This window comes from Hyla sarda, chromosome 1, assembly GCF_029499605.1.
Source record: "Hyla sarda isolate aHylSar1 chromosome 1, aHylSar1.hap1, whole genome shotgun sequence".
Classification (NCBI taxonomy): Eukaryota; Metazoa; Chordata; class Amphibia; order Anura; family Hylidae; genus Hyla; species Hyla sarda.
The window spans coordinates 489,866,999-489,894,261 of record NC_079189.1 but is presented as its reverse complement, the minus strand read 5'-3'; the positions used below and the strand labels follow the sequence as shown (position 1 = coordinate 489,894,261).

At 40.8% G+C, this 27,263-nt stretch overlaps 1 protein-coding gene across 2 annotated transcripts in view; it reads left to right on the top strand.

Moving 5' to 3' along the window:
* The window catches only part of HSD17B4 (hydroxysteroid 17-beta dehydrogenase 4), a 264,853-nt gene that overhangs the window by 61,944 nt on the left and 175,646 nt on the right, over nucleotides 1-27,263 (top strand). For both annotated transcript variants that reach the window (XM_056537370.1, XM_056537371.1), the window contains exons 6-11: nucleotides 3,224-3,270; nucleotides 7,725-7,809; nucleotides 17,004-17,191; nucleotides 19,891-19,982; nucleotides 21,822-21,846; nucleotides 24,869-24,997. In XM_056537370.1, coding sequence (XP_056393345.1) covers nucleotides 3,224-3,270; nucleotides 7,725-7,809; nucleotides 17,004-17,191; nucleotides 19,891-19,982; nucleotides 21,822-21,846; nucleotides 24,869-24,997 — 566 coding nt within the window. The remainder of the gene's footprint in view (nucleotides 1-3,223; nucleotides 3,271-7,724; nucleotides 7,810-17,003; nucleotides 17,192-19,890; nucleotides 19,983-21,821; nucleotides 21,847-24,868; nucleotides 24,998-27,263) is intronic.

Genomic DNA, 27,263 nt, shown 5'->3' with positions numbered 1-27,263 from the left:
AGGAGCCATTATTTTTTTGCCTGGACATTCATCACAAATGTTAAAGTCCAGGCATCCCATTGGTCTGTGTGGTAAGGCTCAGTCATCACTTTGGTCCGTTTCCAGGAGAAAAAGTTTGAGAAGCCCTGGCCTAAAATATAAACACACTTGCAACATTGAAACAGTTGACAAAATAGTCTGTATTTCCTAAAGCAAGTTCCTGTTCAAGACTCCCTAGTTGATGGGCAACTACTACAGAAAATACACAAACCATTCTATTATTGGTTCCAGTGGTCCCTCAAGTTACAATATTAATTGGTTCCAGGACGACCATTGTATGTTGAGACCATAACTCTATGGAAACCCGGTAATTGGTTTTGAAGCCCCCAAAATGTCATCCAAAAATAGAAAAAAAGTGAGGATAAAACAAAACAAAAAAAAAGTAGATAACTAATATAGATAAAGCACGTCCTTACATATAAAAGTTTCTATGTCAGTGTTTCCCATCCAGGGTGCCTCCAGCTGTTGCAAAACTACAACTCCCAGCATGCCTCGACAGCCAAAGGCTGTCCAGGCATGCTGGGAGTTGTAGTTTTGCAACAGCTGGAGGCACCCTGGTTAGGAAAGACTGGTCTATATAGAGGACAGGAGCTTCTTCAGGGTCCTGTACAGTACACGCAAAATGTAGTCGCCCTTACCTGGTGTCCAAAGGAGCAGCTAACCTTAGTACAGAACATGTAGTACCTCCCTGTATTGTAGGGAGTCGCTACCAGACACCAGTCAGTGCATGCACTTCAGTAGTACAGGTGTAAATGCCCATTCTAATAGGTCAGTTCTTCCAGGCATTCTTCCACACGTTTCACAAATCGGGACGGTCTCTACATTGTATGTTGATTCTGGTTTCAAGTTACAATGGTCCAGAAAAGACCATTGTATGTTGAAACTTTTGTATGTTGAGGGATCACTGTATTGTCGTTGCAAGCCTGTTTGTTTGTATTTTGCACATTTAAAAAAATGCATTTCAATTGCTGTGTGTGATAACCCAGCCTTAAAGGAGTACTCCGCCCCTAGACATCTTATCGCCTATCCAAAGGGGGTCTCGTCGCTGGGGACCCCTGTGATCTCCCTGCTGCACCTGGCATTCGTTTAGAGCGTCGGGTGCAATGCCAGAGGCCCGTGACATCACAGCCACGCCCCCTCAATGCAAGTCTATGGGAGGGGGCGTGACAGACGTCACATCCCTCCCATAGACTATCATTGAGGGGGCGTGACTGACCTCGCGAGCCTCCGCCCCGCCTTGCGCCGGATGTCTGGGGTGCCGCAGCCGAGCTCTCGGGGGTCCCCAGCAGCAGGACCCCCGTGAACAGACATCTTATACCCTGTCCTTTTGGATAGGGGATAAGATGTCTAGGGGCGGAGTACCCTTTTAAACTAATGTTTGAACATTATAGTTGTACAGAGTGGCCATATGTGATCAGTGACACTGGGAGAAAGGCAGACAATCGTTCTGGAAGCATTCTTCTACAAAAGGTTGCTTTTTTTTAAATTTGCATACCTTTACATGCTTATACACATGCATAAGTTGACCACACACTGAGATGAATAGCAAGTGCAGCAGATCACAAGGGAATATTACTTCAGGGTAGTTACTTTTGTAACTACATTATGGAGGAATAATACTAGCATGCTAATGCTGGCAATATAATTCATATATCCAGACAAAAATTAACTAGGTGCCATTTGGCTCCTGAACTAAAGAATAAAATAAAATATAGGAGCCACATAATAGGGAGAGGCCATGAACCCCGTCTCCTAGATACTGGCACCCGTCCTCTAAGACCACAGGGCCGACGGCGTGTGACGTCACGCCTCCGCCCCATGTGACGTCACGCTCCGCCCCTCAATGCAAGCCCCCTCCCATAGGCTTGCATTGAGGGGCGGAGCGTGACGTCTCACGGGGGCGGAGGTGTGATGTCACGCCGTCGGCCCTGTGGTCCCCGGTAATCAGACCCGGAGCGAACACGCTCCGGGGACTGATTACAAACGGGGTGCCGTGTGCAAGATCACGGGGGTCCCCAGCGGCGGGACTCCCTCGATCAGGCATCTTATCCCCCATCCTTTGGATAGGGGATAAGATGTCTAAGCACCGAAGAACCCCTTTAAGCAGACTTACGATCTTTAACTTATCCCCTATCCTTTGTATAGGGGATAAGTTATTTTTTTTGCTGCACTACTCTTATAAAGCTAAACACAAGTCTCTGAAAAGGATGTTCCGAGAGGGGAGGAAACCTACAGAAAACATAAAAATAACTTGTTAAAGGGGCATTCCAGGAAAAAAACCCTTTTTTTTTTCATTCCAGAAAATTAAACAGATTTGTAAATTACTTCTATAAAAAAATCTTAATCCTTCCAATAATTATCAGCTGCTGAAGTTGTTCTTTTCCGTCTGGCAACATTGCTCTCTGCTGACATCTCTGCTTGTCTCAGGAACTGCGCAGAGTGATTTAAAGTGTACCTATCGTTTGAAGTGAATTTTCAGGATAAGCTGCCTTGTGTGTACATTAGTAGCAGCACAATTTCTGGCCTTTATATAACTTGAATATGGCAGTTTTCACATTCAGGCTTCATCTATAATTTTCAGTTCTCCAAGAGCTGGTTGACTGAGTCTAACATCTATTGTTTCTTCCATAAACCATACACACAGAGATAAGGACATCCTGTACTTCAATTTCCTTGTGCACAGCTTAAACGGCAGCAACATGGAAGGCATACTCTGTATCAGAGTGGTTGTCCGGTGAAAATGGTCTTGCTCCCTATCCGCAGGTGTCCCTGCAGTTGAACCCCCCGCAATCTCCATTTTGGGGGGAAATTTATAAAAGTAGAAGAAGCATTTTGTTTAATACGATATATTACACCGTTTTTTTTTTTTGTTGTTTTTTTTAAATAAATTCATCTGTACTATTGATCTATGCATAGTTTATTGAAAGTCTGTGCCTGTTTAACAAATGAGTTATGTGGTTATCTTTTCATTTATTATTTTTTTGCATGTTCAGCTGGCATTTGTTTTGGCAACATCTCTTCATTCTGATTTTCTTATTCGTTGGTCCCAAATGTGAGACTCTGAAATTTTGTTTCCATCTTGATCTCTGTAATCTTGTGATATTTCTGTTTCTGAATGCACATTTTTATCCTTTATATCTATGATCAGCCTTTTTATATAATGTTTCTATTTTTAATTTTGCAGAATTCTGAGGGATCGCTCTTTTGCAAGAATAAGTGATGCAGACTGGGGTAAGTAGAGATTTCAGTTTTAGATGTTTATTGTTCTATGAAAATGGAAATATGTTCCCGCAAGGTTTTTGCAGATGTAAATGGCAGGAATAATATTGTCAATATCTTTTGGCAGCTGCTTTTGCCATATGTTTACTTTGTCATAACATAAAGATTGATCATGGGCTGTAATAGTATATATTCTAGTTATGACTAAAACTACCACAGACAGTGAAACATAAAACACTCTGACACCTTCCTCGTAGCACTGCTCCATAATTGGATATGTATGTTTTATTTCTGTGCACCCCTGCATTATCCGCAGCCTTCATCTCCATTGCAGTGTTTTGTCTGTTTATCATCTGGTATACAGGTAGGGCGTACAAAGTGCGTTTTTTTTTTTTTGTCCATTTTCTGTTAAATAGGCTGCTACCCAATTTAACATCCCGTAGGGAAGGGCTATAGCAAAACCAGCCCTTTTGTACATGACCCAAAAACCTAATATTTTTGGACTATTTTATAGCTGTTAAATTTATGACCGTAAAATTAAACTACATGGGAACTGCATGTGAAATTTTAAAGCTCAAAATGTGTTCCAAAAGGACATAGCCAAATAAAAAATTATTCATCATGCAATTCTGTTTTATGGGTAGCAGAATTTTGAGTGCCGTTTATCGACGCTGACAGCAACAGCAGTGCCAGTCTTAGAGGAGAGCCCCTAGGTTATTTAGTAAGTGCCAGGAGGATTGGCATTCCAATTAGAATTGGCCTGGAGAGCTCCTCCTTGTGTCCCATTTGTGTTTAAGTAGCTTTTAAAGGTTCTTAAAGGGGTACTCCGGTCCTAATACATCTTATCCCCTATCCAAAGGGGAGATAGGGGATAAGATGTCTGATCGCGGTTGTCCCGCTCCTGGGGACCCCCGCAATCTGTCATTCAGCACCCACCTTTGCGGGCCGGCCAGAGTATCGTGACGTCATGACTCCGCCCCGTCCCTCAATGCAAGTCTATGGGAGGAGTCATGACTTCACGATACTCTGGCCCCGTGGTCGTCACGCTGCACACTTGGAGCCTCCAGCGATGCGAAGAGCTCGCAAAGGTGGATGCTGAATGACAGATTGCAGGGGTCCCCAGCGGCGGGATCCCTGCGATCAGACATCTTATCCCCTATCCTTTGGATAGGGGATACGATGTATTAGGGCCGGAGTACGCCTTTAATCTGTAATGACCATGTATGATGGCATTGTGATGTATGAAGAGAAACAAAGACTACAAGCAAATATTTGGAGGTACCACAACAAAACTATGTATTAAATGGACAGACTGATGATGAAACCTATTTCAGCTGTTTAAAGAAACATTTATCGGTGAGTAAAGTTATTGCACTATTTGTAGTCTTTCATGCTTTTCTTCTACTTGTGATGCAAACTGTGTGCTCTGTTGTCTTTAGTTCAATGTCCTGTAACAGAATTTCTGTGTGCAGGGTACTCTAGCCAATTCTAGCTCCCTCTATGCTTTCTTGACAATATCCCTTTCCACATAGTGGCAGGAATATAGAGTTGGCTAAATTCCTAGCTAGAGTGTCCAGTACGCAGGAACAAAAGGCTGTTATGGGAGGTATATAAAGCAAAATGTTGGGATGAACACAGCAGAGCAGACAGTTTGCATCAAAAACAGAAAAAAAGCACGAAAGACTACCAAAAAGGTGGTGGTCTTTCTTGAAAAGGTGGTTAATTGACCATTATTAATTTATGTGACAGTTGAAAATATGTTTCATCTTCAGACAACCCCTTTAAAGCAAATCTGACACCTTGTTCTCTGGCCCTAAACCCAATGAACTGGGTTATAGTGCAGGTGAACTTGAATTGGTATACCTCTCCAAGATCTGTTGTCCAGTTCCAGAGATCCAGGCTGTATACGGCACCATTGCAAATAGCACCTGTGCAATGGGGGTGGGAGCCTCTGTCCTCTCTGCTCTCATATGCCCTCCCAATTGTGCTTGAATATTTATGAGATGGGTGGGCATATGAGAGCAGAAGGGCGACCGAGGCAAGGTAGCTCAGTTTAGCGGCTCCCACCTCCATTGCACAGGGGATATTAGCAATGGTGCCTGTATACAGCCTGGGTCACTGGAACCGAACCACTGATGTGGGTGAGTTATACCTCTTTTTAATCAGTTTATCCGCACTATAATCCTGTTTATTGGGTTTAGTGCGGGGTCAACGAGGTGTCTGATTCGCTTTAAGGAGTTTTTTTTTTTTTTTTTTTTTAAATCAAACTGCTGAATATGGATTGCACACAGCCAGATTATGCTACTCAATCTATTGATTACGTGATAGGTTAAATGTGTCTAATGTGGCAATGTGCATTTCATATGAAACAATGCAATTCATATATTAAACATTCCTCCACTTCATGAGTCAGTGTATATTACTTATACCATACTGGGCATCTGCACATTAGCCTAAAGGGAATGCAAGCAAGTGTACTACAGCATTTGCTAAATTCAGACTGAAGACCTCTTCCCCTTCAGCTGCCTTGACAGATTAGTAGCACCAGCTTCAGTGTCTATCATGCATGTCGGCTCTCTCGGGTAGGTTCTTTAGCAGCCGACCTTACTGCTAGCGCAGAGGCAGCAGTTCAGCACACACCTGCTGTGGTACAGCCTCTTTTCCGCAAATGTGAGGCTTTAAGGCCCATTTGGACCTTAAGGACTCAGACAATTTTATTTTTACGCTTTCATTTTTTCCTCCTCCCCTTCAAAAAATCATAACTCTTTTGTATTTTCATCCACAGACTAGTATGAGGGCTTGTTTTTTGCGATACCAGTTGTCCGTTGTAATGCCATCACTCACTTTACTATAAAATGTATGGCGCTACCAAAAAAATACTATTTGTGTGGGGAAATTAAAAAGAAAACTGCAATTTTGCAAATTTTGGAAGGTTTTGTTTTCACGCCGTACAATTTATGGTAAAAATGACATGTGTTTTTTATTCACTGGGTCAATACGATTAAAATGATACCCATGATAACATACTTTTCTATTACTGTTGCGCTTAAAAAAACGCAAACTTTTTAACCAAATTAGTACGTTTAAAATCCCCCTATTTTGAAGACCTATAACTTTTTCATTTTTCCGTATAAGCGGTGGTATGAGGGCTCATTTTTTGCACCGTGATCTGTACTTTGTATTAATACCATATTTGCTTATACAAAACTTTTATTAAATTTTTTATTAATTGTTTTTGGAATAAAATGTTATAAAGAAAGCAACTATTTTGGCCTTTTTTTTTTTTTTTTTTTTTACATTCACGCCGTTCACCGTACGGGATCATTTACATTTTATTTTAATAGTACGGATATTTACGCACGCGGCAATACCAAATATGTATATAAAATAATTTTTTTTACACTTTTTGGGGGTAAAATAGGGAAAATGGGACAATTTACGTTTTTATTGGGGGTGGGGGTTTTTCAATTTTTTTTACTTTTACTTTTTTTTACTTTTATTTTTACACTCTTATAGTACCCACAGGGGACTATTTATAGCAACCATTCAATTGCTAATCCTGTTCAGTGCTATGTATAGGACATAGCACTGATCAGGGTTATCGGTCATCATCTGCTCTGGTCTGCGGGAAGACAGATCAGAGCAGAAGACTCCCGGAAGACAGCGGAGGCAGGTGAGGGGGACTCCGTCTGCCGTGCAGGATGATTGGATCGCCGCGGCAGCGCTGCGGGTAATCCGATCATCCTGTTAAGTGACCGTGATGCTGCAGGTGCCGTGATCTGTATTGATCACTGCATCTGAGGGGTTAATGGCGGACATCCGCGGGATCGCGTGTGTCCGCCATTACCGGCGGGTCCCTGGCTGAGATCCACAGCCAGGACCTGCCGCGCATGATGCCGGCATCGCTCCGATGCCCGCGGTTATGCTCAGGACATAAATGTACATCCTGGTGCGATAAGTACCACATTACCAGGATGTACATTTACGCCCTGCGTCGTTAAAGGGGTACTCCGCTGGAAAACTTTTTTTTTTTTTTTAATCAACTGGTGCCAGAAAGAAACAGATTTGTAAATTACTTCTATTAAAAAATCTTAATCTTTCCAGTACTTTTTAGCTGCGGACTACTGTAGAGGAAATTATTTTCTTTTTGAAACCCAGTGCTCTCTGCTTCTGTTAAATTTTCTGGCACCAGTTGATTTAAAAAAAAAAAAAAAAAATGTTTTCCACTGGAGTACCCCTTTTAAACATAAATATTGTTATTTAAAACATTGTATCCACTTCTTGATAATATTGTACCATGCCATACCTGTAAATATTTTGCAGCAATTCTTACTTGTTATCTTTTGCTGCAACGGAGCGTCTGCTCTGGAATATAAAGACCTGTTCTGCATATTTTAGAATACCTGCAGAAAGTGGATGTTTTGTGTCAAGACCTTCTTGATAATTACTTTCTTCTTCTTCTTTAGATATTATTCATAGAGTTCATTTGAGAGGGTCGTTTCTTGTCACTCGAGCAGCATGGAATCATATGAAGAATCAAAAATTCGGACGGTATGAAACTACTCTAATGTTCTTCTCTGCTGTGTCGTAAAGATACACTTGGGCTATTAGCAATATTATTATTTTTATTATTTTACAGTTATATAGCACCTGCTTTGTAGGTTTTGACAACTGTCTGTCCTCTATGTATAACCTATACATAGAGGACAGACAGTTGTCAAAACCTACAAAGCAGTGTTGGTAAATACTGCAACATACATTACAGTAAATGTTTTTGCTCCTTTTGTATCTGTACAGAAAAGGGCTGAAATGTTGCAATTCTCTCCCTGCTGCAAATTGATCTGAGTTATGCTTTATGGGTCTGTGTCTGCCTGCTAAAGGAAATCTGTCAGCTGTATTTGCTGCTAAGAGCTGTAGAGCCCATTGGATACTTGTTAGGGTATAAAAAAAACAAAATGTACCTTTCCTGTAGCTGTTGATGGTTGCAAATTTTATAAAATCACCTTTTTGTTCCTCAGCCAAGTGTCAAGGAGGCGAGCCAAGCTGCTCAAGTGCCACATCCTGGCACGCCTCCTTTTTCGCCCTTACCCAGCTTCTTAAAGGGCCCTGTATGTTAATTAAGGAGAGGCTGGGAGGTGAGGACAGTGTCTGCAGCTCTTAGCAACAAATACTACTGACCGATTCCCTTTAACTCCTCCACACATGTCCATGCAGCATAGTCTATATACAGTGGGGCAAAAAAGTATTTAGTGCAAGTTCTCCAACTTAAAAAGATGAAAGAGGCCTGTAATTTTCATCATAGGTATAGCTAAACTATGAGAGACATAATGAGAAAAAAAAATCCATAAAATCACATTGTTGGATTTTTTAAAGAATGTATTTTCAACTTATGGTGGAAAATTAGTATTTGGTCAATAACAGAAGTTAATTTCAATACTTTGTTATATACCCTTTGTTGGCAATGACAGAGGTCAAATGTTTTCTGTAGGTCTTCACAAGGGTTTTACACACGGTTGCTGGTATTTTGGCCCATTCCTCCATGCAGAGCTCCTCTAGAGCAGTGATGTTTTGGGGCTGTCGCTGGGCAACACAGACTTTCAACTCCCTCCAAAGGTTTTCTGTGGGGTTGAGATCTGGAGACTGGCTAAGCCAATCCAGGACCTTGAAATGCTTCTTACAAAGCCACTTCTTCGTTGCCAAAGAGGTGTATTTGGGATCATAGTCATGCTGAAAGACCCAGCCACATTTCATCTTCAATGCCCTTGCTGATGGAAGGAGGTTTTTACTCAAAATCTCACAATACATGGCCCCATTCATACTTTCCTTTACAGGGATCAATCGTCATGGTCCCTTTTAAAAAAAAAAAAAAAAAAAAAAAAAAAAACAGCCCCAAAGCATGATGTTTCCACCCCCATGCTTCACAGTAGGTATGGTGATCTTTGGATGCAACTCAGCATTCTTTCTCCACGACGAGGACGAGTTCAGTTTTTACAAAAAAGTTCTGCTTTGGTTTCATCTGACTATATGACATTCTCCCAATCCTCTTCTGGATCATCCAAATGCTCTTTAGCAAACTTCAGACAGGCCCAGACATGTACTGGCTTAAGCAGGGGGACACATCTGGCACTGCATGGTTGAGTCCTTGGCAACGTAGTGTTACTGATGGTAGCCTTTGTTACTGTGCTCCCAGCTCTCTGCAGGTCATTCTCTAGGTGCCCCCGTGTGGTTCTGGGATTTTTGCTCACCGTTCTTGGGATGAGATCTTGGGTGGAGCCCCAGATCGAGGGAGATTATCAGTGGTCTTGTATGTCTTCCATTTTCTAATAATTGCTCCCACAGTTGATTTCTCCACACCAAGCTGCTTGCCTATTGCAAATTCAGTCTTCCCAGCCTGGTGCAGGTCTCTTTGGTCTTGGCCCTAGTGGAGTTTGGGGTGTGACTGTTTGAGGTTGTGGACAGGTGTCTTTTATACTAATAACAAGTTCAAACAGGTGCCATTAATACAGGTTATGAGTGGAGAACAGTGGAGACTCTTAAAAAGAAGTTACAGGTCAAGTTTGTAGTTGACCAAATACTTATTTTCCACCATAATTTGAAAAGAAATTCTTTAAAAAAATCAGACAGTGATTTTATGGATTTCTATTTTCTCATTATGTCTCTCATAGTTGAGGTATACCTATGATGAAAATTACAGGCCTCTCTCCTCTTTTTAAGTGGGAGAACTTACACAATTGGTGGCTGACTAAATACTTTTTTCCCCACTGTACATATCATTTACAAAGTGTCTCCACCGCAGACTATAACCTTGGAGAAGGTGTTTAGGTATCTGAACAATAAAATAATATATCACCTCACGGTAAAATACTTTTAGGAATTATTGTATCATTAAAATATAAAATGGAAGTGCATTACCAGAAGAGAGCAGAAACTAAATGATTGGAACATTACTTTATCATATGACTAATTAGGGCATATGGGCATCAAATCGGAGGCCCTCCCTATTTTAAGCCTAAATAAGTTTGTTACAAGGACTACTGCTTTTTACTCAAATACATTTTCAAATCAGGCCCTCAGATTTGGAAAGCGGGAGTAGTAAATTGTTTGCATAGAAAAGCCTTCAGGGAGTGGGTGTAAGATAAGGGTTATTTTAAGGATTGCAGTTCAACTATCGTCATTGCTAGTCTGAAAAAAATTGTCTGTAATTGAAAATCTTAATTTTTGCAAATCTTGTCAGTGACCTTGAGCTCTGTGGTTTTGTTCAGTAAAAGAAGCTGCTTCTTCACTTGCAAACCTTCTATTTGAAGCCATTTTCAAAGAAATTGCTGGCTTTGATGTAATCCCTGAAACTGGTGCTGTGGCGGTCTGAGAATAGAATTAACATGACCTTTTATATCTGCTTACATTACTGCAGTCTTTGTGTGGAATATTCTTTCAACTTTAAACAATGTTTGTACTTGCGACACAACGTTGTGTGTATCTCATCTATCAGCGTCACTTAAAGTGGTACTCCGCCCCTAGACATCTTATCCCCTATCCAAAGGATAGGAGATAAGATGTCTGATGTCTGATCCAATGCAGCTCTGGAGGCTCGTGACCTCATGGCCACGCCACGCTCGTGACCTCATGGCCACGCCCCGCTCGTGACATCATGGCCACGCCCCCTCAATGAAAGTATATGGGAGACTTGCATTCAGGGGGCGTGGCCATGACCTCACAAACCTCCGCATCGCCAGTCATTCGGCACAGAACGGAGCTCGTTCTGTGCACCGGATGTCTGGGGTGCCGCAGCAGAGATCACAGGGGTCCCGAGCAGTGGGATTCCATATCCTTTTGGATAGGGAATATGATGTCTTGGGGCGGAGTACAACTTTAACTTCTGTATGACATACATAAAGAGCTTCTAACTGTATAGAAATCAGCTTGAGCTGAACTGTACACCTGTAAAAGCATGGAGATGTTATTACTTAGTGTAACTCTTTAAGCGTTCAAATAATGGGTGATCACAATTTTTGAAATCCCTTAAGCTAAAATAAATTTATGGCCCCTATGCCTCCATCCTCTAGAAGCAGTGCCTCTTTAGTTTATGGATTGTCTGTTATTGCATCTCAGCCCCATTTTATTTCTTATGAATAAGCTGCAAAATTCAACGGACCAGAGTAGTGTTGATTCTATTTATTGTCTTGAATATACAGATTGACATATTGTTGATGTGCCTATAACGTATACATGTTTTATCCTAGATAACATTTTCTAAATAACTTACATAAAAATCCATGTTTAAAATAGAGTTAAAGTGTAGCTAATATTTATCATATTTATTATATTAATTGTATTTTCTTGGTAGTAAGCTGCCAGGGGATTCTAGGTAGAAGGAAATGGTGCATTAAGATAGTTACCTGCATACAGATCAAACAGGTTGCTGTTCTAATGCATGACTGCTAGAAATGCTAGACATTTCTGGCATTTTATGTTAGGTGGGTGGGCTTGGATACTAAACACATTTTTTTTTTTTTTTTTTTTTTTTAAAGCACTTACTTGTTCAATCTTCTGCTGCCACTGTTCTGGCAGTCACTATTCTTGTAGGGAACTACAGACAAACAAAAAATAAAAATAAAAATAAAAACAGCAGGACCTCATCACAGTATAATCCATACTTGTGAAACAGACCAGCATCTTTACCATATTGGCACAGTAAAAAATGTAAAAGTATAAAAATTTAGATTTTCAATGCCAGTACAACCCAGACTGGAGATGTTGTTCATCACAGTAGAACATGGATGGGCAGTACTGCAAACGTTTTACAGTTGATTCAAGACTAGTACCCCTGTGACATCGTAGTAGATCCCCAGTATTGAATTACAGTCCAGCACCATTGTAAAAGAGGCACTTCATATTTAGATTAGCAGCATTGTGGCCTCATTACAATAAAACCTAGACTAGAACTATTGTGAAAAAGTAGGATCCAGACTGATAACATTAAGATGTTTGCACAGTAGAACTCAGTCCATTGTGATTTTAGCACCATGGAATCCCAGCACAGTGGATCTCCGTAAGCATCACACATCAAGTGCGCAGTTATGACATCAGCACAAAAATACCCCAGACCAGCATTATGGTGAAAATCTTAGTGGAACTCAGAACATGATCATTGGGGCATCAGCTCAAAAAACCCAGACCAACACCATTGTAAGATCAGCACACTAAAAACCCATGCCAAAACTTTTGCAACATCTGCACTAGGGATCGACCGATTATCGGTATGGCCGATATTATCGGGCGATAATCACGATTTTGGGCATTATCGGTATCTGCAATTACCTTGCCGATAATGCCCCACCCCCCGCACCGCCCCAACCGCACCGCGTCGCACCCCCCACTGCACCGCACCGCCCCCATTGCCTCCCCCATCCCCGGTTTTATAATTACCTTTTCCCGGGGCCCACGCTACTTTTTGCTCCTGCTGCGTCCTGCGTTAAGCTGTGCGCAGTGACGTGACGTGCGCAACGTGACCGTCAGTGCGCACAGTGACAGTTCAGGAGGACGCCACCGGAGCCGGATGTACAGTGGACCCCGGGAACAGGTAATTATAAAACCGGGGATGGGGGAGGCAATGGGGGCGGTGGCGGGGCGGTCGCGGTACGGTGCGGGGGGGGAGCGGTGGCGGTGATAGGTCTCAGGACCCCCGGACAGGCAGGGGGAGAGAAGCGGGTGGCGGCAGCGGCCTATGGCACCGCAAAAGCCACTGCAGTGCATTGATTTAAAGCGCCCGCTTTAAATCAATGATCTGCAGCGGTGTCGCGGGGGGATAAATAGCCGATAACTTATACCGGAATATCGGTATAAGTTATCGGCTATCGGCCCTAACCTCCACCCGTTATCGGTATCTGCCCTAAAAAAACGATATCGGTCGATCCCTAATCTGCACAGCAGAATCCAGACCAGCTGAATTGTAACAATAGCACAGTGTAATCCAGTCCAGCTCCAGTGTGACATCTGCACAGGAAAATCCAGTCCAACTCCATTGTGACATCTGCCCAGTAAAATCCAGTCCAACTCCATTGTGACATCTGCACAGGAAAATCCAGTCCAACTCCATTGTGACATCTGTACAGGAAAATCCAGTCCAACTCCATTGTGACATCTGTACAGGAAAATCCAGTCCAACTCCATTGTGACATCTGCACAGGAGAATCCAGTCCAACTCCATTGTGACATCTGCACAGGAAAATCCAGTCCAACTCCATTGTGACATCTGCACAGGAGAATCCAGTCCAACTCCATTGTGACATCTGCACAGGAGAATCCAGTCCAACTCCATTGTGACATCTGCACAGGAAAATCCAGTCCAACTCCATTGTGACATCTGCACAGGAAAATCCAGTCCAACTCCATTGTGACATCTGCACAGGAGAATCCAGTCCAACTCCATTGTGACATCTGCACAGGAGAATCCAGTCCAACTCCATTGTGACATCTGCACAGGAGAATCCAGTCCAACTCCATTGTGGCATCTGCACAGGAGAATCCAGTCCAACTCCATTGTGACATCTGCACAGTAAAATCCAGTCCAACTCCATTGTGACATCTGCACAGGAGAATCCAGTCCAACTTCATTGTGACATCTGCCCAGTAAAATCCAGTCCAACTCCATTGTGACATCTGCCCAGTAAAATCCAGTCCAACTCCATTGTGACATCTGCACAGGAGAATCCAGTCCAACTCCATTGTGACATCTGCCCAGGAGAATCCAGCAAGTTAGTCATTAGATCAGCACCAACATCATCATAGTGAAACACAAAGCAGCCCCTTTGTGACATTAACACCTGATATCACAAAGATTGTGGGATGGGATGTAAACACTTTAAAGGAAATGTGTCATCCTAAAATTACCTATTGCTTAAATGAAGTTTTTATGTTAACCATATTTTTTTCTTTATTTTTAGTGATTTTTTTTGCTATCTATATTATAAAATAATCCTGACAGATTTCAGTTTCTGTTCTGGCCACTAGGCCTTAAAGGGGTACTCCGGTGAAAACCTTTTTTCTTTTAAATCAACTGGTGCCAGAAAGTTAAACATATTTGTAAATTACTTCTATTAAAAATCTTAATCCTTCCAGTACTTATTAGCTGCTGAATGCTACAGAGGAAATTCCTTTCTTTTTGGAACACTGATGACATCACGAGCACAGTGCTCTCTGCTGACATCTCTGTCCATTTTAGCAACCGTGCATAGCAGCTGTATGCTAAGGGCAGCATGGTGGCTCAGTGGTTAACAATAAATAAAGTTTATTATTATTATTATAATGACGTCAGCAAAGAGCACTGTGCTCGTGATGTCATCAGAGAGAATTCCAAAAAGAGAAGAATTTCCTCTGTAGTATTCAGCAGCTAATAAGTACAGGAAGGATTAAGATTTTTTAATAGAAGTACTGTAATTTACAAACCTGTTTTAACTTTCTGGCACCAGTTGATTTAAAAGAAAAAAAGGTTTTCACCGGAGTACCCCTTTAAACTAAGCTGGGACTTTTGTTCTGTCCAAAGTATTTTCCAGCACTTCTCTGCTTCTCAGCACAGACAGAAGTACAGTGAAAGGTGATATTAATAGTTAGATAAGACCCCATTCACATTAGCTAAAGCTCAGCCCCACCCCCTTCCTGTAAAATGGCCTCTTAAAAGGTCACAGAGCATGCCTAATAACATCTTCAATTTCTGTGAATGGGACAGCTCCTGTCTATTGTACCCTATGTCCATGGGTCCTTCTCTAAATGTAAAAAAACATATCAGACAGGGTGGCTGACTCCATTATATTGTACGAACAATGAAAAAAATTACAATCAGGAAATAAGAACTGTTTAGAAACAAATAACCTGTTTTAATATCTGGCCATAATCTATGTAACACATTCACTTTAAGGTACATGTTCGCTCTTTTTGTGATATCGGCACAATAAAACTCAGTTGTTACATCATCTCAATGGAACCCAGATCAGCTCCAATAGGATTTCAGCACTGTGGGACCCAAACGGCTGAAATAAGGGAGTATGTGATGCCAATATGACAGATCATGTATTATAAAAGCATAAATCAATAAAATGACCCAGCCATGCTTGAACAGGTAATATAAGGGATATTACCTTCTGAAACAGGTCTCATCTACCCACCTTTTAGGGGATAGCATGTTGGTTAGTGGGGGTCCCATTGGGAAATTGCACCTTGAAATGAGTGGAGTGCCGCATAACAGCCAGTGTTTCATTAATTATGCAGCTTTTCAATCTTTCATTAATTATGCTGGCCGAAAACAATAGGGAAGTGAAGGGGCTACTAGGCAACTTATTGAGGCATGCTCAGGAGAATTGGCTGGATCTTCTACCAAGTCACATGCCTCAAATGGACATTAGTGAGGGACCACTTATCCATGTTTGGAGGTGTGCTGCTGTATATTGCTTATGGATTGCCATTAAGATGAACGACCTAACAGTTGTAATCCGTCTTGTATGTAAATCTCAATTCTTCACATCCTCCTAATAGGTTTAGAGTTTCCACTTAATCATTACCCAGTGACTATTATGTCATAAAATAATCAGTATATACTGTACTGCCTTCTAAAGTGTCACAAGCCCTGAAGGACCTCAGAATAGCACCAGGCGGAATATTGGAATGTGTGTATTGGAAGAGCTCATGTTTGTTATTACACAGATCGCTACTTTAGAAAAATGTAAATCACCATAGTTAACTGTGTAAGACACATTTCCATTTAGCCTCTGCCACACAGGACATCATAATAGCCAATAATGAAGCACGCATGGCACACCAACAGCTGTTTTGCCAACTGGGCTTTGATAGAAGTGCACACACTTCTTACAGCATCTGCTCAGAACAGAATCTGGATAGATTCCAGCCAGCATGAACTATTATTGACCTTTTCCTACTGTTTTCTCCCTAAAGCAGAGGATGGATTTCACTTCAATCTGAGTCTTACATAAACATGTTGATTTATTGGGTTTATGGCACAAATGGTTTTAATCTGTTGTCTTTAAAGAGGTACTCCACTGGAGAACATTTTTTTTTTCTAAATCAACTGGTGCCAGAAAGTTAAACAGACTTGTAAATTTTTTCTATTAAAAAATCTTAACCCTTCCAGTACTTATCAGTTGCTGTATGATCCACAGGAAGTTCTTTACTATTTGAATTTCCTTTCTGCCTTACCACAGTGCCCTCTGCTGACATCTCTGTCCATTTTAGGAACGGTCCAGAGCAGCATATGTTTTCTATTGGGATTTCCTCCTACTCTGGACAGTTCCTAAAATGGACAGAGATGTCAGCAGAGAGCACTGTGGTCATGATGTCAGCAGAGAGCTCTGTGTTCCAAAAAGAAAATAATTTCCTCTGTAGTATTCAGCAGCTAATAAGTACTGGAAGGATTAAGATTTTTTAATAGAAGTAATTTACAAATCTGTTTAACTTTCTGGCACCAGTTGATTTAAAAAAAATAAAAAAAAATAAAAAATAAAAAATTATAAGTTTTCCACTGGAGTACCCCTTTAACACTCTGTATTTCCCAACCAGAAGGTGTAGGCTGGATCACAACAGGCGCTGAGAATCTTGTCAGTAAAAAACGATTTCATTACCCATAATGCAATGCGTTTTGCAGAACTTCCGCTTCATCGGACTTCTTTTTCATTATGTAGAGTTACTTATGTTGTATCTGTATGGATTACATAATCAATCACTTTCCTTATCCATAGGATAATAATGACCTCCTCGGCTGCTGGAATCTATGGAAACTTTGGACAAGCCAACTACAGTGCAGCTAAACTTGGTCTTGCGGGTCTGTCCAACACGCTTGCTATTGAGGGAGTCAAGTACAATGTCCACTGTAATTCCATTGCACCAACTGCGGGTTCCCGACTCACACAGACTGTCATGCCTCAAGGTACTGTTCTGCAAATGTGTCTACAGATGCCGAGAAGTAAGATTGCTTTTTCTTTTCTAGCGAGAAGGGAATCCCCCCCCCCCCCCCCCCCAAAGTCATATCAATATGTATTATGTAAAAGATTGATGTCCTTATAAATGTAGAGCCCGATTTGAGGAGAGGGAATATAACAGATTCTAGTTTGCTGACAAACATCAAAAAATAAATCTGTACCCTCTGACTTGTCCAGCTGACTGTAAATACATTCGGAAGGTGGAATTTGTGACCTAGATAGCAGAAGCGGCAAGTGGCAGCTTGACTCTAAATATTTAAACAAACACCTCCACAGCACAGCGTCGGCAAAGGCAGGTTAAATCTTTAAGCAGGGCTGGATGAGAGAAAGTAGGTTTTGAGCTTGCATGGCTTATCTTGGCCTCTGTCTGACAAAAACGTTGGATATTTAGCGGTTTCACTGGGATTTTTATTCTTGGAGACAGAAACCCTGCTACGACTACATGAGAAGATTTCTAAATAAGTGTTTTTTTTCATGCTGATTCAGAACCATTTTGGATGATTTCTTACTTTTTTAAACAAAAAGTACATTTATATTATTTTAGTGACCAAGCCTGAAAGGGCCTTAATGACCAGCTAAATTTTTTCTTTAATTCTTTAATTTGTATTGTCATGTTGTTAAATCCCATAAAATTGTGTGGGGGGGGAGGAATGTTTTTTACACAGTACATTTTATGTTAAAACTGACATGTTATCTTTATTCTGTAGGTCAGTGGGTCAATACTATTTAAAAGGGGGTGATTTAAACATGTTTTATTAGAGGAGGGTTTATTCCCATGGGGGACTATTATTTGCAATCATTCGTTTAGTGCTATTTGAGTCTGCCTAGGCAAATTTTACTATAATATCGACAATCCTGCAGCATGGGGGCCGGTAGAAGTCTCTTAGGGCCACTTTTTTAACCAGTTGGACCCCACGATTACACTGCAGGGATCCGATGACTTCCTTGGACCCACAGGCAACTGCCATTTTCTCTATAGATGCCATTGTGCATTTTTGTGCATTTTTTTTGGTCACTTCATATACCATAAAAATATGAATAAAAAGCAATCCCATCAAAAGAGTCCCATCAAAACAAAAATGGTACCTATAAAAACTACAGATGACGGCGCAAAAAATTAGCCCACATACTGCCCCATACACAGAAAAATAAAAAAGTTTTATAGGGTTCATGACTGACGTCATGCGCCGCGCCGTTCAGCGCATAGCAACGACGCCGGGGACGCACGCCGGAGGCCTGCAGCAGCGCGGACCCGACTCAGGTAATTATGCCACCGGGGATGGGGGGGAGGCAACGGGGCAGCGGCGCCGGCAATGGGTGCCGCTGCCCCTTCTCTCCCCCTGGCTGTCGGCGCCGCTTCTCTCCCCCTGGCTATCGGCGCCGCTTCTCTCCCCCTGGCTATCGGCGCCGGCACCGATAGTCAGGGGGACAGAACGGGCAGCGGCGCCGATAGCCAGGGGGTGAGAAGGGCTGGGCCGACAGCAGCGCTCTAGACCCCAGGAAAGGCAGGGGGAGAGAAGCGGGCAGCGACGGCCTCTCTCCCCCTGCCTTTCCTGGGGGTGTATCGGCGTATAACACGCACACAGACTTTAGGCTAAAAATTTTAGCCTAAAAAGTGCGTGTTATACACTGATAAATACGGTAATTTTGGTGCATGTAGTTTAGAATTTTTTTACAAGTATTAAAATAAAATAAAAACTATATAAATTGGGTATCCTTGTAACCGTATGGACCTACAGAATAAAGATAAGGTGTCATTTTTACCAGATATTGCACTGTTTTTTGTATTTTTTTCCATCCCACATATAATTCTTATTGTTTTTTTTTTTTCAAAGCAGGTTATATTATAAAATAAGTGATGTCATTGCAAAGTACAATTCGTGACACAAAAAACAATAGGTCTGTAGGTGCAAAATTGAAAGCGTTATGATTTTTAGAAGGGAAGGAGGAAAAAGCAAAAATGCAAAAACGAAAATTTGCTGAGTCCTTAAAGGGGTATTCCGCCCCTAGACATCTTATCTTATCCCCTATCCAAAGGATGGGGGATAAGATGTCAGATCACCACGGTCCCGCTGCTGGGGACCCCCGGGGTCGCTCTGTGCGTAATGACGTGCAATACAAGTCTATGGGAGGGGGCGTAGCGGTTGTCACGCCCCTGCCATAGACTTGCATTCAGGGGACGGGCCATGATGTCACGCTGCTCTGTACCCTGTATCGCCCGTCATTACGCACAGAGCGAACTCTCTCTGTGCAGTAATGATGCGCGGTGCCACAGCGGCGATCCCGGGGGTCCCCAGCAGCGGGACCGCGGCGATCCGACATCTTATCCCCTATCCTTTGGATAGGGGATAAGATGTCTAGGGGCGGAGTACCCCTTTAAGGTGAAAATAGGCTGAGTCCCTAAGGGGTTAAAGGGGGGGAGGGGGGTATTCCAGCCCCTAAAAACAGGGAAAACTGTTGCTAGGTTTGAGATGAATGAAGAGAAACCCCTTCATGGAGTTTGCATGATGTGAGGGTCATGCCACTATTTATTCATGAAGGTGTGGGATATATAACAGATACCGTAGACGGCTGCAACATTCTACAACAGATCTATGAGTGTATTTTTGCTTTTCTGTCTAATCCTGTCTGTCGATTGTAATTTTAGATCTTGTGGATGCTCTAAAGCCTGAGTATGTGGCTCCTCTTGTGCTGTGGCTATGTCATGAAAGCTGTCAAGAAAATGGCAGCTTGTTCGAGGTAAGACTTTCTTACATTGATTGTCTAGAGGCCAATTATTTTCTTTGTTTTCATCTTTTCCTAAGAACGTCCTGTGTTATCTCCACCTTTTGTGTATAGTGATATTATATTTGTTAGAAAAAAAGAATAAACATAGAAAAACCATAGAAGAATAAACAGTAAACAGGTAACTTGAGGGGCAGTGTAAAGCCAGTTTTAGTCCCCTATTCCATGCTTTTCTCCAGATATTTCTAAAACAATGCTTAGTAATGTTGTTCTTCTCTGATCCCAATCTGTACATGCAGCTAATCTAAAAATTGTATGGCTAATATACTTTTCATGTAATACTGCAGTTCTTCGGTGACCCTCACAAATGGAAATTCATTGACCGTGAAATGTTTTGACTTAAGACATTGAAATGCCAGGCCTTGATATATTCTTTGTTAATGTTAAAATGTAGACTCCGATTTTGTAACCTATGAGACTACCCAGTGGTCAAGTCCTTGGAAAAAAAGTGGGGGAACTCACCCAAGATTTCCTTTTAAAGGGGTACTAGACATCTTATGGGGGATAAGATGTCTGATCCCGGGGGTCCCGTCGCTGGGGACCCCCACAGTCTCCCTGCTGCACCTGTCGTTCGTTTAGAGCATTGGGTGCAGTGCCGGAGTCTCGTGACGTCACAGCCACTCAATGCAAGTCTATGGGAGGGGGCGTGACGGACGTCACGCCCCCTCCCATAGACTTGTATTGAGGGGGGCCTTAATGCGACGTCACGAGCCTCTGCCCCGCATCACCAGTCATCCATCCGGCACGGAGCAAAGCTCGCTCCGTGCACCAGATGTCTGGGGGTCCCCAGCAGCAGGACCCCCGCGATCAGACATCTTATCCCCTATACTTTGGATAGGGGATAAGATGTTTAGGGGCAGAGTACCCCTGTAAGGGTTGGTCCTACAGGACTCCTGCTAATGGGAACTGCGTTCCTGCTGTGGAAAAAGTGCAGGAACTCCGTTCCCATGAGTTCCTGCAGGACTTGAGCGCTGAGACTACCGTATATTAAATAGCAATATTTTAATATAGTGGTGTTAGAATATCGCGTTCTAGCATCAAGAGTGGTTCAACACAACAGAACAATGGTGGGGGGCTTCATTCTTGGCATATTGCAAGTAGCTTTTAATAATCTTTTTTTATGTTCCTGTATGGAGCCTCTGATGCAGATTAGTAATCGTAAAAAGAGAAAGGCAGCAATGAAAAAACACACAACTGAAAATATACATGTAAAAATGAAAAAGCCTTTATCACAATTATCATAGTGAACGCTGCTACTAAAATGCCAGGTGGTAAGAGCAATAAAGAGAGCTAAATAACCCGTATAATACAGAAATATAGACCATTACATATAAGGTGTTTGAGTAAGATCCATTATGGAAGCTCTGTCACCAAAGCAAACTAAAAACTCCATAAAAATAAATTACAATGATAACATTGTAAATATACAGTACCTCAATTAAAAATAAATACTAATTAAAAATATGGGTGTTGTACATGTTGTACACGACTCCTCTTACAAAATAAAGGTGAAATAAAACTTCTGGTTCGTTAATTTTATTAATCATTGTTAGTGGATGGTTATCTTGTAAAAGCCAGTTTTACCTTCGCAATTTCATATACAGTATGTTTCCGATGCAAAAATAAATAAAAAATTCACTATCCAGTAAAAAAGCCACTAGTAATAAAAAAAAAATGTAAAAGTTCAAGAACAGTTTTTAGATGTAGGATCAGAAGATAAAAAAAGAACACATTTTATTGCAAATGTTATTCCAAATCCTTTATTTTTTCATCAATAATGTCCTTGTCTTTCAGGTGGGAGCTGGATGGATTGGAAAGTGTGAGTATTTTATGATAAGATCCCTGTATTTGTTTGCCACATAGGTTTGTGCTTTCCTCTTGTGCCCATATATTCAAATAGATACTAAAGACTGCAGTCAACAGGAGGCTTGCGTGTGGTGTAGCATTTGTAATATAAGAGTTAAGCAGCTTTAAATCTATTTGTATTTTCTGATATTTTAGTTTTTTACTTACATTTGGACACAATGGCCACAAGCAACAATAGACTAAAGCTGTCCCATATGAATGGGAAATGTGTCTGGGCATGCTCGTTGACCTTTTTCAGAGGTGATTCTGGTGGTGGTGGATCTGTGAGCGCCTATGTTTTCTAAACACTGGCATCACCTTTTATTGTACTCCTATCTTTAATAAGAAGAGCACTGCTGGGAAGTAATCTGTACTGAACATGAAGTCTAAGTTAGTTTTAGACCTAGTGGCCAGAATGAAAACTTCAAGATTCAATAAAATATATATCACTAAAAATTGTTTGTTTTAAAAAATATAGTTAACGTAAAGCTTGATTTAAACATAAGGCCATTTCCAATGACACATTCTCAGTACTCTCAAGAGTATTGATCTGCACAAAAACATACATTAACCATTCACTCATTTTTACACAGAGACTGCATTCACTATTCTACAGGCGGCTGAGCTGACATTCTAGCTCCCCTGCCTGTTCACATTCTCTAAAAATCCTACACTAGAATTTTACATGTTTTTAGTTCTGTAAAAATATACCCATATGTTGACTTTTATGTGACTGATTTTCCCTTTAAAGGGGTTATCCAGGGAAAAACTTTTTTTTATATATATCAACTGGCTCCAGAAAGTTAAACAGATTTGTAAATTACTTCTATTAAAAAAACCTTAATCCTTTCATTACTTATGAGCTTCTGAAGTTGAGTTGTTCTTTTCTGTCTAAGTGCTCTCTGATGACACCTGTCTCGGGAACTGCCCAGTTTAGAAGCAAATCCCCATAGCAAACCTCTTCTACTCTGTGCATTTCCTGAGACAAGCCGAGATGTCAGCAGAGAGCACTGTTGCCAGACAGAAAAGAACAACTCAACTTCAGCAGCTGATAATTATTGGAAGGATTAAGATTTTTTTAATAGAAGTAATTTACAAATCTGTTTAACTTTCTGGAGCCAGTTGAGATATATATATAAAAAAGTTTTTTCCTGGAATACCCCTTTAATATTTGCTTTATCACTGAGAATACTTTAGCAAGGATAATGGTGACAGTCTATACATATTACATAGTTAGGTATATAAAGTGTTGTGTACTAGTTAAGAAGTTTGTATAGTTCATACATATTTTAAGTCTTTTCAAGCCATCTGCACACTTGACTATGTTCTTTTAACCCCTTCCCGACCCATGGCATACATATACTTCAGGGGTCGGGTGGGCGGACATTACAGGGGCCCACGGGTCAGGTCTGTGTCATGACTGGGAGATGTCCGCTGCTATCATAGGTGATCGCTCAGAGGTCCATCATTTAACTGGTTAAATACCGTGATCTATACAGATGACATCATTTAAACTCTAAATGCCGCTATTCCCTGTTGTCTAGTGGTCCCATAGCCCCCTCCCCTGCCATATAATCGCGGGGGGGCTATGGGTTGCTAAGGAAGCTCGAGGTCTTTCCTGCTCCTCGGTGTCTTCCCTGGCTCTGATTGATTAGGGCTCACTTAGGCAGCCATTAGCAATCGAGCACAGATTTCATAGATCAATGTAATGCAATAGCATTACATTGATCTATGTAAGCTATCTGATGATGGCTTATGATAGGCCCCTAGAGGAGCCAAAAAATGTGTGTAAAAAAAAAAAAAAAGTTCTTAAAAACATTAAAAAAAAATCCCTCCCCTAATTCAAATCCCCCCCCCCCTTTTCCCATTTTTTATATTGAAACACTGTACAAACCAAAAAATTCACATATTTGATATCGCTGCGTGCATAATTGTCCGAAATATTAAATTATGTTTCTGATCCTGCACGCTAAACGCAAAATAAATTTCAAACTCCAAAAATGCAGATTTCTGGTTACATTACATCCACAAAAAAATGGAATAAGAAGTGATCAAAAAGCCAGAACTACACAAAAGTGGTAGCGTTAAAAAGCTCATGTTGCAAAAAGCAAATACTAAAACAGCTCTGTAGGTGGGAAAAAAAGTTATAGGAGTGAGAACATGGTAATGAACAAGGTTTTTTTTCTTTTTATATTTCAAGGTTTGCATTTTTATTAACAATAAAACGAAACAAAAATTATATATCAAGTTTGGTATCATTGGATTCGTACTGACCCATAGAATAAATATGGAATGTCAGATTTACCGTATTTTGAACTCCAAAACATTATTGCCCTACAAATTTATGCAATTCCACATGTTTTTTAATTTTGCCCTGCATATAATTTTTTTCTGTCTTTGTAATACATTGTATGATAAAAACAAACAAACTGAATCCTGGAAAGTCCAACTTGTCGCGCGGAAAATAAGCCCTAATAAAAACTTTGTCAGTCGAGTTAGACTGTAAAGAGGAAAAAAATGAGCCAGAAATCTAAATTTGCTGGTTCATGAAGGGGTTATTTATTTTTTAAATAGTTTGTGATCGATCACCTGAAATTGCCTGTAAGCCAGACAGCTCCTTGGTATTGTTCTCACCCACACAAAGTTTCACTTCTTTTCTGCCAGTTTCAAGGGCCCGCATTTCAGTATGAAAAGTAATTTTACTTTTCGGAAACAGTATTTTGTGCTGGACAAAAGAAAACAAAAACCTCAGTGACTTCCAAAGTTTTCCTCTGAAAGGTCTCTTCCCTCCTGTGCTGTACAGCTTTGTGGTGCCAGAGAGATGGCGAGGCACTTTATAAAGCTGTTTGCAAACAAAATGCAGTTAGCTTGAGATGGTTTGGAGGATTCTTTAGAAAAAAAAGCCTTTAGAAGGAAGTTATTTTGTATAGCTTCATACTCTTTGCCATCACCTTGAGGATTCTGATCAATATTTTCTATCCCCTTCTTGTAATTAGTGCGGTGGGAGAGAACTCTCGGGGCTATTATCAGGAAGCAGAATCGCCCGATGACACCAGAAGCTGTTCGTGATGAGTGGGCAAAGATTTGTGATTTTGATAATGCTACTAAGCCACAAACTATTCAAGGTAACCATATAAAAGAAGCCAATGAAATGAAACCAATTAAATTTTAGTCTTTGATTCGGGAATACCTGGATTTTAGTATTCTAATGTTGCCTCAGTAAGGTTTTACGCCAATGAGCTGGTATCATGCCTTCCCTACTTTTATTTAAAAATCGTAATCCTTTCAGTACTTATCAGAAGCTGTATGCTCCACAGGAAGTTGTATTTCTTTCTGGAGTTCTTTTCAGTCTGACCACAGTGCTCTCTGCTGACACCTATGTCTATGTCAGGAACTGTCCAGAGTACAAGCAAATCCCCATAGCAAACCATTCCTGCTCTGGACTTTTCCTGATACGAACAGAGGTGTCAGCAGAGAGCTCTGTGGTCAGACAGAAAAGAACTCCAGAAAGAAATACAATTTCCTGTTGAGCATGCATCAGCCGATAAGCACTGGAAGGATTAAGATTTTTTTTTATAAAAGTAATTTACAAATCTGTTGTAACTTTCTGGCACCAGTTGATTAAAAAACAAAAAGTTTTCCACCAGAGTACCCCTTGAAAGGCATTTTTAAGGCGCATGAAAAAAATGTTCAATGATAGAAACCACCCAAAATTGCCTTGAAAGTGGTCTTCTAGTGGTTGGTCTTCTCAAAGAAGATGGCCAATGTGTATAATATATGGTTGGACAACAAATTGACCGAGAGAAGGGGGTTCTATTCAGGGTGGTCGTTTGGAGAGATTTCACTCATCCTGACAGGTTGATTGTAATTTTTTTATTTTTTTTTATTTTTATATACGGTATATATAATTTCTACCATCTGCTCTTGTAGAAACCTGTTTAAGATCTATTGCCTAAACCAAAATATTCATGGACTTCTAAGGCCATTTTCAGGTGACCGGAAGTCTCCGATGTTGCATTTGTAATATGGGCTTGAATGGAATCTGTCAGGTGTATTTGCTGCTAAAAGCGGCAGACCTCATTGGATAGCTATTAGGGTATAAGTATAAACTTTACCTTTCCTGAAGGAGATGGCGTATTTTGGTCACCTTTTATACTATGAAAAAATGAATAAAAAGCGATTTAAATAGTCCGATCAAAACAACAATGGTACCGATAAAAACTACAGATCTCGACGCAAAAAATTAGACCTCTTATTGCCCCGTATGTGGAAAAATAAAAAAGTTTTAGGGGTCAGAATAGGACAATTTTAAAAGTATAAATTTTCCTGCATGTATTTATGATTTTTTCCAGAAGTAATACAAAATCAAACCTATATAAGTAGGGGATCATTTTAATCCTATGGACCTACTGAATAAAGATAAGGTGTCATTTTTACCGAAAAGAGTACTGCGTAGAAACGGAAGCCCCCAAAAGTTGCAAAATGGTGATTTTTTTCTTCCATTTTTTTGCACAATGATTTTTTTATAAATGACTGATGTCATTACAAAGTAGAATTAGTGGCGCAAAAAATAAGCCATCATATGGATTTTTAGGTGCAAAATTGTAAGGGTTATAATTTTTAAAATTAAGGAGGAAAAATGAAAGTGGAAAAACGCTATGTCCTTAAGGGGTTAAAGTACATTTGAAAGATATTGAGTGCAATAGCAAAAATTACTTTCAATAATAGTGCTTAATTAACTCCTTAACGACCACAAGCGTATTTTTACGCTTGTGTCCGGCTCCCCATATGTGAAGCGCACTCAGGAGCTGAGTGCACTTCATACCAGTCAGGTCGCGGTTGCTATGAGCAGCCTAGATCCGCGGATAATACCGAACATCGACGATCGGGCTGATGTCCGGTATTAACCCTTTAGACACCGCAATAAAGTTGATTGCGGCATCTAAAATGGGGAAAAAAGCATTGCCGGTTAGCTCAGTGGGCTGTTTAGGACGGTTGAAAAAGCGGTGTCCCGAACAGCTGAGAGGACAGCAAGAGGCTTCTTACCTTGCCCAATCGTCGCTCTGCTGCTCCATGCTTGAGAACCAGGCTGGAGCAGCAGAGCACTGATCAATGCTATGCTATGGCATAGCATTGAACAGAGTGTATGCAATCCAAAGATTGCATGTAATAGTCCCCTGACTAAAAAAAAGTGTGAAAAAAAAGTAAAAAAATAAATTAATTAAAAAGTTAATAAATGTGATTTAAGCCCTTCCATAATAAGTTTGAATCGCCCCCCTTTTCCCATTTAAAAAAATGAAAACAAAAATAAACATGTTGTATTGCTGCGTGCGTAAATATCTGAACTATAAAATATAATGTTAATTAAACCACATGGTCAATGGCGTACAC